General features: G+C 50.8%; 2 protein-coding genes across 3 annotated transcripts in view; both read left to right on the top strand.

Annotated features, from left to right (window-relative positions):
* The window catches only part of CFAP61 (cilia and flagella associated protein 61), a 110243-nt gene extending 100992 nt beyond the window's left edge, over positions 1–9251 (top strand). For both annotated transcript variants that reach the window (XM_069850303.1, XM_069850304.1), the window contains one exon: positions 7026–9251. In XM_069850303.1, the coding sequence (XP_069706404.1) occupies positions 7026–7158 (133 nt within the window). In that variant the 3' untranslated portion in view covers positions 7159–9251. The remainder of the gene's footprint in view (positions 1–7025) is intronic.
* Positions 9252–12182: 2931 nt separating this feature from the next.
* Positions 12183–13567, top strand: INSM1 (INSM transcriptional repressor 1). The gene has a single exon (XM_069851043.1). The coding sequence runs from the start codon at positions 12213–12215 to the stop codon at positions 13392–13394; it is 1182 nt and encodes a 393-aa protein (XP_069707144.1). The 5' UTR covers positions 12183–12212; the 3' UTR covers positions 13395–13567.
* The last annotated feature ends 4668 nt before the right edge of the window (positions 13568–18235 follow it).

The following is an 18235-nucleotide window of genomic DNA, read 5'->3' as shown; positions in this document are numbered from 1 at the left end:
TGAGTGGTGTGAACATTTATTTATTTTGACGTAACCATTTAGATGTTTTCTGCTTAAGTTCAACTCACACATTAGAGTATCGTTTATGTTAGGCTAAAAGTGATTTACTAATCCGTGTCATTTAATGAGAGTTTAAGCACAAACACCACACTAGACTGTTTATTGATGCAACTGTAATACTTCTCACAACAAATAAAACAATAAAACAAATAAATTAGGAAAAAGAACATTTGATGTTCTCAGTATTATTTTTTAAAGATTAGGTAAAGATATACATTTATTATTTCTAGCCTGGATTATCAGAGATTACTTAAACATGAAATGCATGCTGCATAGAATAGCCTCTTTTTAAACCAGACTTTCAAAAATGAAGAGTGATTCTTCATTAAGAGAAATACTAGAATGCACTGCTGTCTGGAATTCGTAGGATCCTACACCATTAGCACACTGTGATTACATTTATGGGATTCCACCCGAGGCTTTTGTTCATCATGCAGACGGTGAGACTCATTTTCTGCAGGGATGAAAAAAAACAGAAAGGAAACATGGCAGGTAGTGAGAAGGCTGAGAGGGACTAATGCGACTCAGTACACTTTACACTAATTAGAGGAAACTTCGTGTGCTTTTTATGACGAGAGAGACAGGATAAGGGAAAAGGAACACATGAAGGGATATCAAAGCACCAACAGCTTTTTTGCTACCAGAATTAAATGTTAACCCAAGCTGGTAAAGCTGTACTTACACAGCAAATCAATATAAATGGTAGACCCCTTTAGGTGGCTTCAGATTTCTATATATTAATGCAGTTTTTAAAGAGCAGCTAACTTTCTAATGAAGAGCTATGTTACTAAGAAACCCCACGACCAAATCAGTAAGTAAAGCTGAATCTCACCATATTAATTTGCAGTCAAACCTCGCTGATTCACATTAATAATTATGCAGACGATTATGAATGAACTCTGAATTCATAAACATGTAATTGCAGAAAAGCAATCATACCGCTGCACACAGCGTATTTGTTAATTTTGTGCATCAGAGTTAATTTCCTTTTATTTTTTTTCATAATACATTATGTGTGAAATAGTACAGTGTGAAAAATGCAATAAGCCTTATTTCAGCCATCATTTCCTCATTAAAAGAGCAGACAGCAATGGTTTTACATAAATTTTAAAGAGCGCAAAGTTTGGAAAGTTTAAAAATCAGTTTGCTGAAAATCAGCTACACAATAACTGCTACTGTCTTGTAAAGTGCGTAGAAGTTGCCAAATTCCAGTGCTAAAGTAAGGGGGAATATCACTGGAAGATACTTAGAACAGGAAAGGACTGCAGTACCTCAAGGTGAAGCGAGTGTTGCGAAGATCTGCTTCCTGATGGTGCTCCCAGGTAATGGTGCTCCCAGGTAATGGCGCTTTAATGGAACATTTCCAGGATATTAAAAATGCAGAAAACAGAATTGATTTATCGGTTGTGATGGATACCTGGCATCTGCAAAGCAAAGATGCTGGCAAGGAATACATAGTGTAAACCATGACCTGCATCCCCCTGGATGCACATCTCCGCAGTACCCCCGGTGAGGTTTCAGATGAGCCCAGTGGGATCAGTACTGTCCTCTACAAGGTCTGGGTTCCCTGGCCATTTCTTTGAGCAAGAACAACAAGATGCATTACACTGTACTGTGTTTTGCTATTGCAGCTACAGAAAAGGGGGTTGGTAAACCACAGGTTTTAAACCAGTTGCCTTCCAAAGATATTGCAAGTATGGTCATCGTTCTGTTCAAAGTGATAAAAAAAGCATAGGCTTTCTTTCTATGATTTGCTTATCAAAAAGTACAAAAGAAATGTCAGCCTATGAGTTACTGAACACTATCATTATTTTGTAAATCTGCCTAATGAAGTAAATCACAGATTCGTTGTCATAAGACTATTGATTTCACTAATTACTAGGTCAGAGCAGCAACAAAGTCCTAGATAAATGAATTTAACAGGAATGGATAAAATGCTTGCTACAGAGCAAGGAGTTAAACAGTTTTCTGGCTACAACCATGCTGTTGGTTCAACATTTGCTTGATTGTTCAGCAGTTGTAAGTGAATTTTAAGAAACTGAAAACTAGGGAACATGTTATGTTCTTTGTGATTAAGAACAGTGGTTTCAAGTGGTGCTTCATGGGATTTAGTCTTTCTTTTTTACCTATATAAACAAGCTGTCTTTCAAAATTATTGGTAAGATGATATTTATCAGGAAATGCTCAATGGGTTTATTTATATTGTTTTTAAATTTATACCGTATGATTTCTGGTTCAGCAATGCAAGTTATATCTGGATATACTCTAATCTTTTACTGGAATCACAATAATTTTGTAATTAAGAGTATTAAAAACATCCATATATTGTCCCCAAAACAATGCATCTTCTCTTTTCTTGGCAAGATGGGGGTGTTGGTCAACATCAAGTGAACATGAGCCAGCAGTGTGCCCAGGTGGCCAAGAAGGCCAGCAGCATCCTGGCTTGGATCAGCCATGGTGTGGCCAGCAGGAGTAGGGAAGTGATTGAGCCCCTGTACTCGGCACTGGTGAGGCCACACCCCAATTCCTGTGTTCAGTTTTGGGCCCCTCAGTAGAAGAAGGACATTGAGGGACTGGACTGCATCCAGAGAAGGGCAACGGAACTGGGGAAGGGGCTGGAGAACTAGCCAGTCTGAGTTTCTGCACTTTAGTTGTTTCCTCCAAGTTATTGTGTGTGCATGAAAGAGTGGAGCTGCAGGGATGTGAAGAGCTGAATTTGGTTTTGTTATTATTTCCATAAAAGCTTTAAGTAGCAAAAGAATACTGATAGACACGGCGGCCTTAAAATCTATAGTTAATAACGTGCCAGTAGTCTGTGAAAGGATTTTTTTAAAGGCATTGTCACAAGGAACGGGTGTCCACCTGCCCTTCGAGCTTTTGAATATCCTCATTCCTGTCCAGGTCTCATGGCAGAGAGAAGTCACCTGGTGCACTAGCGAGGCAGCAGGGAGTGCTGGCTGCTTTGGGTCGCAGTTCAAATTCCCTCAGATGGATTCTGCGCTGCAGCATGGCCGTCTTGGCGTGCAAACACACTTTGGTAATCTGATAAACTCACCTGCAGGGAGGGATTATTCTATGTAGTTTGATGAGCCGTCTGCATTCCCAGCGCATAAGGCCCATCCATGGTGGCACCCATTATCTTTGCTGTCATCAGGAAGGAGCAAGAAAAGGAATGGAAGTAATTAAAAACATATTACAATCCTCCTATTAAAAAGAAAACCACTATTTTTCCGGCTGTAATAATGAGATTTGCTTTCACATTAAGAGGAATGAGAAAATCAAATATTTTTTAAAAAATTAGTTTGTCTTCTTTTTGCCATGTTGGAAAAATTCCTATCCCTGTTTCAGTTTCTCTTTGCACCGGTGATTTCTTTTTTTTGGAGAGCATTTTGACTTACATTTTCCAAGAAAAGCACCCAGTATGAAATGCATAAAGACAGAATCAACAATGGTCCTCAGAAGCCTATCTTTAATATAAGCAGAAATTATCTGGACCTTGCTTTGCTCCATTTTCATTAAGGGAAGCCCAACTTCCAGAAGTTTGGAAAATGCTGCAGTGATGTGATAAAACTGATCAGTATTACGAGTATTACAGTTAGGCCAAGCTTGCAAATGATCAAAGATCAAGTCTACCAGAGAAGATAAGCTTCAGAACTGGTCTTCACCTTTCTGCCATTACTTTGAGATTTAAATTTACAACAACTTCAATTATTGGGGTTTTTTTTTAACTTTATATCTTGCTTTCTTTTTGTTGTTGGATGAGCTGAGTGTGTTTTTCATTCAGTTTTTAAGATTTTCTGGCTTAACATCTCACTGTCAGTGATATATCTCGTGCCACTAGACCTAACCTGGACAGCAGAAACGCTGCCAGAGGTCAGTGCCAGCTCCTCTCAGCCTCTGCCCAGATGCACCGCAGACGCTTGGCAGCTTCAGTATTAGCTTTCACAAAGGTAGAAGCCTTATTCTCTGAAAGAAGCCTTATTCTCTGAAAGAAAATAAATACAGATAGCTCTGAAACGGAAAGCCACGTGCACGTGTATAACATTTTTGCTTGCTAGCAGTCGCAAACTGTCAATTTTATTTAACGCGGTATCCCTTGAAAAGGGAAAGATTCCATGTCTTTTGTACAGGACACCACTAAATCTTTTCCTCCTTCTTCCCTTTCATCTAATGTAGGCTACACATCACAAATGAGGCAGAACAGACTTTAAATATTGTTTGTCAATGAAAGGCGAGACCAGCTTCCTAGCAACAAAAAGGATGTCGCTTATTGTCTTCAAAAGGAGACCATTTCATCCCATCTCGTTACAAATGCCTTCCCATGATAACTTCTGTCGATATAAAAGTCTGCCAGCAGGGGATCCCCATTAGGAAGTGACCAAGTTTGAAAACCCGTTATGCTCCTGGCAAACATTGTCATCTTGTACATATTTAGCCTGATCACTCTGGCAGGTTATGAAAGACTAAACGGTGCAAACACATGTGGCAGATGCCGTTCTCATGATAGTTGAGGGGCCTTTGAGCCTCTGTTGGTAGCATGCCAGCTTCGTCTTGTATACTGAAGAGCATTATACTTTCAAGCCTTCCACAGCTTGCCCTGAGGGACTGCTGCTGAAGTGGTAATAAAATTCAGAACGAGCCTCAGAAAGTCAACTTGTTGGTTTGGCTTCAAATGTTTTTTGTTTTGTTTTGGGGTTTTTTTTCATTATTAAACTTCCCTTTAGCAGCCGTATATACATCTGCTTTCTCAGAAACACCATGTGCCCCCTTAGAAAGGTGATTCGATCTGAAAAGATAAACAGATAAAAACGCAGAGCCAGCAAAGAAAGTGGATTGTCTCTGTGAAGTATATCTTTAAATTGCCTTTGGTGGTTACATTTCTGCAGGTGAAGGGAATCTGGGAGTAAATGTTGTTTACTAGTAGCTCCTCTTGGCAGCCTATCTAGAAAACATAGACAAAACAATCTCCGCTGCCAAAAAAAAGGGGGCATTTTATCTGCATTAAATACTGTAAACTTGGTGACACATTTCAGATTTTGAGCTCCGAATCTGTGAATATTGACAGGAACAAGCTAAAAATGCAGTTATTACCATTGCTGTTACCATTTGAGACCCTATGTAGCATCCCTGAAGCATTTAATAAACATAATTTAATTCACCATCTCAGTGAGACAGGTGAACAACTTAACCAAGGCGGGGCAGTTGGAAGATGTGCCTCCATCAAGAGATGAAATCGCCTTATCAGGGTTAGAATTTAAATTAAAATGCCAGCTTGAAAACAAAATGTTTGGGTAGTGAAACATGGCTTTTAGCAGGGCATATCAGTAAAAATAGCGTCTTTAATTATCTTAATGTATTCTTGTATAACCCCCTTTTCCCTGCTTTGCTATCTAATATCAACACTGAGATAAAGGCTTGTGTTGGGTGGGGGTTTTCTTCTGAAATTTACGGGGTTTTAAATATTTGGGGAATATCCTATTCTCCTCTAGCTCTCTGCACACCTTAATAGTTGTGTAATTACTTAAAACTGAGCTCCTCTCTTCTAACATTTCACATCTGAAGGAATAGGTAGTGTCAGTGGTGGTGACATGCTGCCAGTCTCCCAGGCTGTGCAGCGCTCACCGTAGCGAGAACGCAGCATTTCTAATAGCGTTGACACATATTTATACTGGGAAAACGGCTACTGGAGGGAGCCCCACTGTGCCAGGTGCTGTGCAAATCCAGGAGACGCAGCCCCAGCTGGCCCACGATACACAGAGAAATGCAGGTGGAGGGGGCAGAGAGCTCATGATGGGATGAGTATGTGGAAAACCAGCAACGTTCTGCCCGGCACACAAAGTGTTATTGATTGTGCAGGGCATTAGTAGAGCTGAAGCTTCATTCGCAGAGTGGGAGGGGGGTAATTCTACCATTTGACATGAATTTTAAAAAAATCTGCATAAAGGAAACCGTGCATTAGTTTTCCGTAGGCAGATAGGGCAGAACTATTAAACTTGTGTAGCCCCTTTTAATTTGCCTTATCCAGATGTTCATTTAAAGACTGTACAACTGAATCAAGTGATAGCGTACGCGGTCTCCTGACAGCAGTGCCAAGCATGCTGCTGCTGTTCCAAAGATGAGAATGTCGGTCGCAGCCACGCAAATGCACCCATCTTAAGACTTCCCAGAAGACCCCACTGGCAGCTTTCAGGCATTACTGGGATGAACGTGGTGCAGCTCCGGTTAACAAGCTCCAGTTGACAAGAATTGCACACAGAGCACCTCACTGAAGCTGTAAAAATAATTTTTCGTTATAGAGGAATGAGAAACAAATCATAACTTTGTAATCTAGCTGCCTCCAGTTATATTTACAGCTTTAAGGTTCTACATCGAGCCATGTCCTCTCCATAATTTTACTCCTTTTTCATAGAAGAATGCTGTCACAAATGCTCTCACTGAAAGAAAAAGTTACAAGAGCTTCCTCCTAGAATAGGTTCAATTTAGCTTCGGAGTACTGGTGCAAAGAACATATTGCAACACTGCGGTGGCCTGTTTTTCTGGCCTTTATTAATCCAGAAACCCTAATGATGAACAACATTTGTGTCATTGTCTACACAAATTTAATTTGTTTATGCAGCAGTTCAGTTAATCCTGCAATCTGCTTTTCTCAAATGAGGACAGATAATGGAGACACCGTTCTTTACAGGTCTTCAGGCTTTTAAATTCTGATAAAATCAGGATTCTTCACTGGGTCTTGCCACAGCTCTGAATTAAGCCACTTTAAATGTAATTACTGAAGCTGGCTGTACATCAGGAACATCCATTAAAAGAATTGATTGACCATGCTGTTACAGGAGGCATTTTATGAACAAACGATCGTGATGGGTCCAGAACTGTAATTTATAAAGGCAAAAAAGCAGGTAAATACTTTATTAGTGGTTAATGAGAGGTTCACAAGATAACTAAATTTCTTCTTTTTTAACCAGCTACTTCAGGGAACCTTGGTCCATGGCCATCTATCACGATCGGTTTATTGATCTTAAAAAGGAACTGCGACAAATCCTGATGTCGGAACAGGTAAGAAAAATGACTGGCGGGTGCATTTTATTATTTAGGTAATTTGTTAGTGTTGCTCACTTTGGTTTCTTCTCCCATCTTTCTCCTGCAGCTCTACCTTTCTGTTTTGCTATTTCCTCTGGGAAATGGGAGCAGCTCCTGTAGCTCATGGGGTGTGAGGAGGTCACCAAGTACAGTGTATCGTTCAGTTTCATTATTTGGGAATATTTTCAAACTTGTCAGTAGAACTTTAAGCTGCTTTGTTTTCCTTTTGCATTACACGTGGAGTTCAGTACAGCTACCCAGCAGAATCTGGAGGCCGATTTGTTCAGTTATCCCCTTATTTTATTAATGTTTTCTACTAGAAATACAGTAGGGACCGTCCTAAGCCTGTCTCGGCTGAGCCTGCGAGAAGTAGATTTTTCAACACCAACCCACAGGCAAAGGCTTTTATAGCCAGAAGAGTGAAAGCAACTGGCTTTTTTTCCGTGATAAGTGGATTTGCTGAATAAGGGTGAAATTAAAATGTTTGCTAATGCTGTTTCCAGCTTTGGCCTTAGTACCGTAGACGGAGGCATGAAGTCTCAGCAGCCTCTAACTTTGCTGGCTCAAAATCCCACTGCACTCCACGAAAACAACTGCTGCAAATTTCCAGCCACCCCAAAACCTGCCTCCCCCACCCCCCAGTGAATTTCTGGCTGATTTTAAACATAATTTCCACTGTGGATCTCAATACTTCCAACCCACTTCTTGGGACTAATTTACCCTCCCTTTCCTCATCCTGCTTTTGCTTTTAACGCAATGGAATTCTGTGTAACAGCAATAATTTATTTTTTTTTTCACCCACTGAAGTTTTAACTCTGCAGAAAACAAACAGAATCAGCTGTAGATTGAGGCAGGGTGACAAAAGAAAGGGATGCTGTGTGGACCACAGCCCACCCATTTCTGTGCCCCGAACTGCCATGCTGTCATGTCACAGCCACAGCCACACAGCCGCTCTGCCCCTGCCTCCTCGCAGAACAGCTAGGTACAATTTTCCTCCTATTGTCAGGATAGAGAAAGTGCCTCAGTGCAGCTTTATTTTAGGTTCTCTTGTGAGACATCTATAAAGGAGGCCTGATGAGAAGGATTTTTCTTGCCATCATTCACCCACATTTCGCAGGCTGTAAGCATGAACAGCTTAAGAATTGGTGTCCTACAAATTAAAGACTCGCTTGCCTTTCCCCATTCTTGTTGCAGTAGTCCTGGCACACTGAATGGTCCAAAAGCACCTCTATGTGCCAGAATTGCTTACATGGACACAGGTGACAGTTCAGCAGCAGAAGGCAAATTTGCCTTTGCTTCTTGTATTTTTATTTGGATTTACTTCCAGGTGATTTTAACTATATTTACTAAATGTCACATTTAGATGTTTTCCTTGGGTGTTCCTTCTAGGCATGTTTCCAATACACAGTAGGGACCATGCACTTAGGGAATATATCCTAAGTGCCTCAGGACTGGCAGTATTTCTACATGGAGTGAGAGACCTGCTGTCATTGCCTCCTGTTGCTCGTACTCCAGCTCACTCCAGCATGCAGATAAACCAGTAATGACATGGAAAAATGAGGGGGAAATACCCATTCAAAGAGATGTTTAAGAACTGCGAGTGTAAATACACAGGAGTCAAAGGTTTCTGATTACAGTTTCCACAAAAACTGGATGTCGGTCTCATGCATTTAGGGATAATATTTAGGGAAATGCTCGCTAGTAGTAAGCAATATGTGCATAAAAAGGCCAGTTACAGCTGGGACATAGATGACGTTTGGAGCCTGTGTATTGAAATTGTCACCCCAGCACTCAATGTCTGCATGACTCTTGCAGAGGATGATCTCGCCTGTCACTGAAAGCGGAGCACTGGGAATGTTTACCCTTTCTCAGGATCACAAACATGTGTTTATTTCACCATGCAGGGCTCCAGCTATGCAAACATGCAGATGGTGGGGCTGGGTTTTTGCACCTACATCAGCTGTTGAAGTATCACAGCAAACTGAGGGCACACATGTGCAGGGCGAGATTTTCCGGAACAGGCACTTGTCCTCAATAAGGAATAATGGTCTGATTTTCAAATTGCAGCTGGGGTTGCTCCGAGTTAAAAGCAGCCAGTAAATAAGGCATCGTGGGGATGAGTGCTAGAAACCCATCGGACAACACCATGTCTGAAAGGGCCGGACGTTACCGCAGCTTCTCACACACAAAGATGCTGGTTTGGTGCCACGGAAACGTTGCATCTGTGGCCATTCCCGCAGACAAGTGTGGGTAATTTTGGAAGGATACACAACCAAGCAGCACAAGCCACCAGAACTGCCATTTGCAGGTGGATGCGCTGGTTCAGTGGGAAGCCCGCAGAGCCGGCAGCCATCCCCCCTGCTCCATGGGGGAGAAGGCAGCTACTTGTCTGGGCCCAGGGCTCAGCACCACCAGTCCTCCCGGTGCCAGCCAGGCTCCGTGCCCTCCTGCTGCCACACGTGTCTTGCCCTTGACGCATTTCCATACCGTTTTCTGTCCCTGCTGCCGCATTTACAGTCTCCGGTGCGGGACAGCTGTCTGATGACTCTGCCTTGCAGGTGCCCGGGCTGCCCCCCAACTCCGAGCCGCTCCCAGAGGATGACATGGAGCAGAACCCCTGCCCACTGCCACTGCAGGAGCCCGTGCTCAGCTACCTGCGCAACCACCGCTACCACCTGCCCATGTATGCCCCAACAGCACCAACGGCACCAGAATCACCCCCTGTGTCAGGTGAGACAGCAACACCCCAACACCTTCATCACACCCTGATGGGACAAACGGAGGGGGGAGGTTTGGTGTGCATCCCAAGGAGGGAGACGGGGTCTCGGTGTGCAGCCCTGATGAGGGGTGAGCATCAGCTCTCGGTGTGCAGCCTCGACAGGAGAAGAGGGGGTCTTGGAGTGTGCAGCCCTGATAAGGAAAGGAGAGGGTTGGGAGCACAGACCCGACAGGGGAAAAGGGGGTCTTGGCATGTAGCTCCAGTGGGGGAAAGGGGATCTCGGTGTGCAGCTCCAACGGTTGGGAGTGGGGTGGGATAGTACGGCTCTCAGTGTGCAGCCCCGACGAGGGCAAGAAGGACTCTGGACTCTTATGTGCAGCCTTGAAGGGGAAGGGGGGTCTTGGAGCGCAACTCTGACTCTGACAGTGGTGGCGTTGGAGACAACTCAGAGCGCAGCCCCGACGAGGAAAGAGGGGGTGTCGAATGCAACCCATGGTGTGTGTGGGGGGTGGGGGTGTCTCGGCTCTCGGAATGCAGCCCCGGGAGGGGGGCGGTGTTTCCGTGTGCCCCGTCGGGGTCTCGGTTCTCGGTGTGCAGTTCCAACGGGGCAAGTAGGGGGGCCTGGAGGAGCGGGGGGGGCGTAGTGGAGTGCAAACCCGACGGAGGGGGTGGTGACTCAGAATGCGGCCCCGACGAGGGGAAGAGCGGGTTTCGGAAGCCGTATGGGGGAGGGAGAGGGGGGTGTCTCGATGCGCAGCCCCGGCGGGGGTTGATGTCTGGGATTTCGGTGCGCACCTCGACAAGGGGAAAGGGGGTTCTGGGTGCGAAGCCCCGACAAGGGCCGGGGGGGGTCCCGGTGCGCGCCCCGGCGGGCGGCGCGTGCCCGCAGCTGTATGCTAAACGCTCAGCGGGTCGCCCCGCCCCGCCGCACGCCGGTCCCACCGGGCGGGGGTCCCCACAAACAACACCCCCCCCTCCTTCCCCCTCCTCCTCCTCCTCCTCCTCCTCCTTCCACGCATCCCGGCCCGCTGAGGGGGCGCCCGGGAGCGCGGCGGCTCCCCCCGCGCCGCTTTGTGCCGCCCGCCGGGAGGGTCGCGCAGCTTTATGCTAATGATGCGCACAAAGGCGGCGGGGGGAGGCGGGGGGAGGCGGGGGGGAGGCTGGGGGGGGGGGGTCCTGCCCTCGCTCGCGTGCCGCCCGCGTGCCCCGCCGCCCCCCACAAAGGCGCCCGCACCCCCGGGGCCCCGGCCGGCTGCTCGCGGCGGGGGGCGGCACCGCTCCCCCCCCGCACCACCCCGGCAGCGCCGCCACCTGCGACGCGACCCCCTCCCCCCCCCGCCCCCCCCCCCGCAGTGTGTGCGTGCGCGCAGCCCCCCGCGTGAATCCCCGCGCAACCCGCAGACAAAGGGTTAAGGGCGGGGGGATGTCTGCGCCCCGGTGCTCGCCCCGCTGCGGCTGCACCTGCCGGACACCGGACCCCCCCCCACCCCGCCCCAGGCGCATCCTCAGCATCTCCGCACCCCGCGGCGGCCTGCGGGACACTGGGGGTTGGGGGGGGTGAAGGGTGTGTGGCCCCCCCGCCTTTCCCCGCAGCTGCTTCGCCTGGCACCGAATTCGAACGGGAACCCGACGGTCCCGCCGCCACCGTCCCCAGCCTCACCCCGACCTGCATCCTCATCCCTATCTAAGTCTCCGTCCCCGGCCTCACTCACCCCTATCCCCGTCTTCGTCCCCATCCCTGTCTCCATCCTCATCCCTATCTCCGTCCCCATCCTCATCCTCACCCCCATCCCTATCTCCATCCCCGTCCTCACCCCTATCCTCATCCCCATCCCTTTCTAAGTTCCCATCCTCACTCCCATCCCTAAGTCCCCATCCCCGTCCCTATCTCCGTCCCCATCCCTATCTCCATCCCCATCCTCGCCCCTATCTTCATCGCCATCCCCTTTCTAAGCTCCCATCCCGCTCCCCGCTCCCGGGCTCCCCGCGGCAGCTCCGTGTAACAGGTTCCCTCTCTCCGTTCCGGCCGCGGCCCCGCTCCCCCCGCTCTCCGCCGGCCCCGGGGCGGCACACAAAGCCGCGCGCGTGCCGGTGCGGGGGTGGGGGGGGGGGGGGCGGGGCCGGGCGCGTGCCGGGCTCAGGTGCGCCCGCCCCGCCCGGCGCTGATTGGCCCCTCGCGCCGCCGCCGCCGCGAACAATGGCCCCGGCCCGCTTAAAGGCGGGCGGCGCGGCGGGGCGAGAGCCGGGAGCGCCCCCCCTCATTCCCCCCCTCCCTCCCGTCTTTCCCCCCTTCCCCCCCTCCTCCTGCCCCCCTGTGCCATCCACACGCCGCCGCCGCCGCCGCGGCGCGAAGATGCCGCGGGGCTTCTTGGTGAAGCGCAGCCGCCGGCCCGCGCCCGCGTCCTACCGGGCTCGCTGCTGCCGCGACGCCGCCGCCGCCTCCGCCGCCTCCTCCGCGCCGCCGCTCCCCGCCGCTTCGCCGGTGCCGTTCGGGACGCCCGATGCCGCGGCGCGGGCGCTGCGCAGCCCCACGCGGCCCGTCAGCCGGGACAAGTACCTGGAGCGGCGCGGCTTCAGCCTGGGCTCGCCCGTCTCCGCGGAGTCGTTCCCCGCGCCGGCCGCCGCCGCCCCCGGCGCCACGGACCCGCTGCTCTTCGCCCCCGCCGAGCTCGAGCTGTGGGCGGCCGAGCCGCCCCCCGGCGGAGCCCCGGCCCCCGCGCCGCCCCCCGCGCCGGCCGCGGCCAAGCGCCCCGAGCCCGCGCGGCACAAGGCCGGCAAGAAGGCGAAGGCGATCCGCAAGCTGACCTTCGAGGACGAGGTGACCACGTCGCCCGTGCTGGGGCTGCGCATCAAGGAGGGCCCCGTGGAGGCGCCGGCGCGGGCGCGGGGCGGGTGCGCGCGGCCGCTGGGCGAGTTCATCTGCCAGCTCTGCAAGGAGGAGTACGGGGACCCGTTCGCGCTGGCGCAGCACCGCTGCTCCCGCATCGTGCGCGTGGAGTACCGCTGCCCCGAGTGCGACAAGGTCTTCTCCTGCCCCGCCAACCTCGCCTCGCACCGCCGCTGGCACAAGCCGCGCCCGCCCCCCTCCAAGAGCGGCGCCGAGCCCGGGCGGCCCGAGGAGGCGGCGGCGGCGGCGGCGGCCAAGGAGGCGGCCAAGGATGCGAGCGGCAGCGAGCGGGACACGCCGAGCCCCGGCGGCGCCTCGGAGGCGGGCTCCGAGGAGGGGCTGTTCGAGTGCCCCCGCTGCGCCAAGCGGTTCCGCCGGCAGGCTTACCTGCGCAAGCACCTGCTGGGGCACCCCGAGCCGCCGCCCGCCGAGTGCCGCCTCTGCCCGGTGTGCGGGGAGACCTTCCCCAGCAAGAGCAGCCAGGAGCGGCACCTCCGCCTCCTGCACGCCGCACAGGTCTTCCCCTGCAAGTACTGCCCGGCCACCTTCTACAGCTCGCCCGGCCTCACCCGGCACATCAACAAGTGCCACCCGTCCGAGAACAGGCAGGTGATCCTGCTCCAGGTGCCGCTGCGTCCCGCCTGCTAGAGCCGCCCGTGCCTTCCCGGAGCCGCCGCCGCGGACTCGCCGCACCGTTAGCTTTAATACGGCTTGTGAACTGCTGGAATCTGGCTTTACGTTTACCTTTCGTTTCTCGCTTTATTTTGGGTTCGGGGTTTGGTTGTTTCGGCTTTGTTTTTTGGTTTTTCTTTTCCCGTTTTTCTTGTCATTCGTTCTGGTTTTCTGTACGTGAAACAGATCAAAGCGCTTGAGGAGAAATGGGAATTTCCTTTAGTGTAGCCACAAATGCCTTGACTCTGCTGTTGATGGTCTCCCGAAAATGCTGTAGAAACTGCCTTAACTGTGACATGTCAACTCTCTGTTTCTGTTCGTTTCGCCCTCGCTAAGGTAGCTCATCGGTTGACTTATCTGTATATGTTGGTTTGATTAATTATGTTATATTTATTTGTTATTTATTTATATTAATTATGAAGACTGATATTATTTGATTGCAGATATTCTAATGTGCTTTTTTTTTTGTCTCCCCCGCCTGCCATTTCACTGTGCGTTTTAGAAGATCTTTTTTTTTTCTAAAGGGATCTGCTAAAAAGGTTTTAACTTTTATACCTAGAAGAACACACGATCTTAACCGTTTTATCCTGTGCAACTGACAGCTCTTACTTTTAGATGCAATCTCTTTTTCTACACACATTATTTTCTTAACTGTTAGCTATTTATAGAGTGCTTCAATAGAACTGTTTCAACTGTATAATGATTTACTATTCAAATAAAATATTTTCAAATGCAAGTGTGCCCCTGCAGCCTTCTGCTTCTCCCTGCCGGGGTGTTCGGGGGGGAGCCAGGGGCTGGGGCCAGGCTCCAGGTTTCAGCTGGCAGGGGCGCCTCGCTAGGCTGCTCCGCACCTTTTGATGGGATTAATTAAAGAGGAGTTAAAAGAGGGGAGAAGCGCGGGATGAGGTGTTGCACAGTCCTGGGGGGAGGTTGCCCTGCTGTGGACCAAAGGGTGTGCGCCGCCTTGTTCCCCGGGATCGAGCCTCAGCCCTGGCTCTTACTTGCAGCCGTCACTGGGCTTGGGCTGTCCCTGTGCTCTGCTTCTCACCATTGGGAAGAGCAATGGAAACACTTCCCGGGCCCTTGTACTCAAGGTGTTGCAGAGGAAACCTGGGGAGAGGGGGCAGCCTTGAAGGAGAAGTGGAAAACTTCAAGGAAAATCCTGTAAGAGGATGTGTTGCTTTCACTTATGCTTGGCACTGATGTGGGGTGGAAAAGCTGTGTTCTTCTTTCCCCATCAACTGCAGAGGCTGGTGTAAGGAAGGCTGAGCTTTCACGTGTTTGGTTTCTAGGCTAGAGCCTGATCCTGCCTGGTCCCACTCTGGGATCTCTGCAGCATCCTTCAATAACAGCAGTTTTTTGGCAAACCAGGTGTGCTGGGGCTGCCCTCTGGAACGGGGGAAGACACCAAAGCGTGAAAAAATTCAGAGGGCAGCAACTGGGGCGGGGGGAAAAATGAGGCACAAAGTGCTCCAGTTCACCCTGCAAAGGGAGAGTTGTCTGTGTCCTGTAGCCTGTGATGGGGCTCAGCAGAGGTTGCGTCTCACGCTGGAAGCGTTTTAAGCAGCAGTGGTTTGGGGCCATGGGCTCTGATATGTGTTGGGCGCTCAAGGGCTGGTGTGCGTGTGTGGAAATTGCACTGGTTTGGTCAAAAAGTAGGGTCTTAATTTTCCTAGCGAAAGTTGTTATAGTGTCAGTGTAAGTGGGGAAGATGGATGCTGGGTCAGCTAGACCCCTCTCGCAGGTGCTGCAGCGCAGCCGGACGATCTCTCCCTTTGCCAGCAGGAGAAGCCGCGGAGCCAACCCTTTGGCATGCAGAGCTGCTTGGCAACCCTGAGTGCAAATACCTCGTCACCTCCTGATGCATTAACTGCCAGGTCTGGGCTCAGAGGTCTCAGCTTGAGCATTGTGGCACACGTTGTCCTGGCCACTGTAACACCTTTGTGCCTTTTGCTCACTGGAAGGGGTTCCCAACCTGCACCTGCTGTGTTCACTCCCCTAAGGACTCTTGTCTGAGATGTGGGAAAGGCAGATGACCTGGATCTTCCTGCAGGGAAGCTTCCCAGGACATGCCTGAATATTTTTTTTCATGTAGCAAAGGTCCCAGAGAAAGACAGTCTTTCTAGAGGAAGGTTTTTGTTGTTTTTTTTCTTGTTCAGCCAGGCTAAAAAGCACCGAAGCTCGTGTGCTCCAGCTGCCTTGATTCCTAGGAAACCAATTTCGTCAGACCAGGACTGATTCAGGTCTAGGCGAAGCTGTGGTTTTAGCTGTAAACTGATACACTGAAAAAGAGAGCGTGGTCTCCACAGCCTTGGAGATACGGGCAACAAAACATGGTTGGCATGAAGCGTGGGTTGGTTTTCCCAGTTTCCCTGGCCTTGGAAAGCCCCCGGTACTGGTCTGTGACGACTCGGTGTGTCACAGCTGTCTGAGGGCTGGGCAGGCTGCGCTCTCTGCGAGCTCCCTGGGGGATGTTTGCCCATGCACATGTCAGTCCTCTGGAGCCATTGGGAACCATTTCTAGACCGATGCCCAGCGCATCCTTCGGAGAGGCCCAGAGGCTCCATCCACATCTTCACAGCAGTGCCCCAAGCTGAAATCTTTGCTTTAAGCCTGTGGCACCAACTTGCCACAAACCAAGGGCTTCATATTCATATTGATTTCCCAACAGTCAAGCCAACTCATGCCTGTTCCGGTAGGAGTCAGATAAAATCTGTCAGAGGCAGGAGAATTTCCCAGATTTGCAGGGTAGCACCCACGCTTTTGCACTTTCTGCTGCTGGGAACATCCATTGCAGTGGGACGCGTGGTTCCTGGAGGCTTGTATTTTGGGGGAGAGTGGAGAGGTGACACTGCAGTACTTGGGAAACTGGGCTATGTTCACAAGCAGCCTGGGAAACAGGAGACTTGCTCTGGGCATCACTGGGCTATAGCAGCCTTGGCAGCACGAGCTTCAGGGCCATTCAGGCTGCACCAGATAATGACCAGGGAGGGTCACTACAGGTGTGAGGCGCAAAATGCCCGAGGGATTTCACAGGGAACAATCAGAATCAACTTTTCACATCTCTTGAGACGCTGGCAGTGAAGCCAGCTGCTCCTGGCAAGCCTCCTTTGGGCAATATTTTGGGGAGGGATCTGTCCTTACCCCTCACCACCTTGCCCTGGCATGGAACTGCTCCTTCCCTGCGTTGTCCCCAGGTCCCCAACACAGGACCTCAGCCTGGCTCTCCTCTGTGTCCATGAGACCCTCAAGCCTACTTTTGGCTTGGTGGATGTTCCAAAAGCTGAGTGGTGCAGCTGAAATCGGAGCTCGCAGCAGCTTCTGGGAATGCAGGTGTTGCCTTTTCGATGCCACGGTCTCGCCATCCGGCAGTGCAGGCTGGCCAGCGCTGTGCAAACAAAGCCTCCTGCTGTCAGCTAACAAATCAATTTGCTGATGACTCTCAGTGCATCCAGCAGGAACAGGTTTGGGCACCACAGAAAATGCTGATCCTACCCCAAATGTGAAGCGATTTCCAGTTCTTGGAGGCAGCTGGCGTGCAGGTACTGCAGTTGCCTGCTCTCTGTGCACACAGGCAGGGATGTTTGCCTGGTTTGCAAACCACTGAAGCCTTTCTCCTCTCCGAGCACACAAAGAGCTGAACACATGGGCTGAAGTGGATTGTTTGCAAACTGAAAGGAACCAGGGAGATTAATTACAGGAACCTTCAGGGTCCTTAAAAACGCAGACTCAAACACCACCACTAAACCGTGGGCGCAGAGCTGGCGAGAAGCTGGGAAGAGCTTTTTCTGCCGGCGGTGTCAGTGCCCACGCTGCCGCTAGCAGAGGAATGGTCTCTGCAATGCCACTTCTTGAGTGTAAATCTTTAACAGTTTTGGTGTGAATAACATGGTCACTCACAGCCATCACTCCAGCAGGGGCATCCATCGGCTGCCTCACTTGGGGGACTTGCTGAGAAATGCAACTGGGCACAGCCAAAGGTTCTGGGGGCTGGCTGCGTGGCAGGAGCTGCCTGGCCTTGCCCAGCATGGTCTGGTGTGCTTCCTGTGTGAGCAAGTGAGAGGAGATGTTCCAGCGTGAGCCCAGAAATGGGCCTGGGACAGGGCTTTGCTTTGGATTTCAGACCTCTTTCTCACGCAAACCCGTTTAAAACCAGCATTGCTTTTTAATGAACTGGCAGGGGGGAAACCTGCTTTCAGAGTCACAGGCGTTTCTGCGGAGTGCAGGGTGCTGCGGGGTGATGTGGGGTGCCACAAGGTGGTCTGGGGTGATGTGGGCTGCTGCAGGGTGATACGGGGTGCCACAAGGTGGTCTGGGGTGATATGGGGTGCCACGGGGTGATGTGCAGTAATGCAGGGTGCTGTGGGGTGCTTGTTGGGTGATGCAGGGTGCCATGGAGTGATGCAGGTGCTGTGGGGTGCAGCAGGGTGCCCTTAGGTGATGCAGGATGCTTTGAAACAATGCAGGGTAAAGTGGGGGGGTGCTGCAGGGTGATGCGGAGTGATGCAAGAGGCAGCGCGCAGTGCGGAGCCGTTGGCTGATGCAGAGTGTGCGGGGCAGTGGTGCCAACGGGCCTCCTGTCTCACTGCCTGCCTGTGATGTAGCTGGGTCCCAGCGAGCGTTCTGGGCCGGTGGGGTTACTGCAGCTGTGTGGTACACAAGTTCCACAGGACACCTCGGCGTTTCCCCTTGGTGCAGGACCAGGGTGCACATGGCATTCTGACATCTCAAATCCTTCCATGCAGATAAAAAAACCTCATTAGGGTTTTAAATGGTTTAATTTTCTAGGACTGTCCTACAGAGACAGCTCTGGGGCA

This window comes from Phaenicophaeus curvirostris, chromosome 2 (genome assembly GCF_032191515.1).
Source record: "Phaenicophaeus curvirostris isolate KB17595 chromosome 2, BPBGC_Pcur_1.0, whole genome shotgun sequence".
Taxonomy (NCBI): Eukaryota; Metazoa; Chordata; class Aves; order Cuculiformes; family Cuculidae; genus Phaenicophaeus; species Phaenicophaeus curvirostris.
Note: the sequence above shows the minus strand (reverse complement) of the source record. Positions and strands in the feature narration are given on the sequence as shown.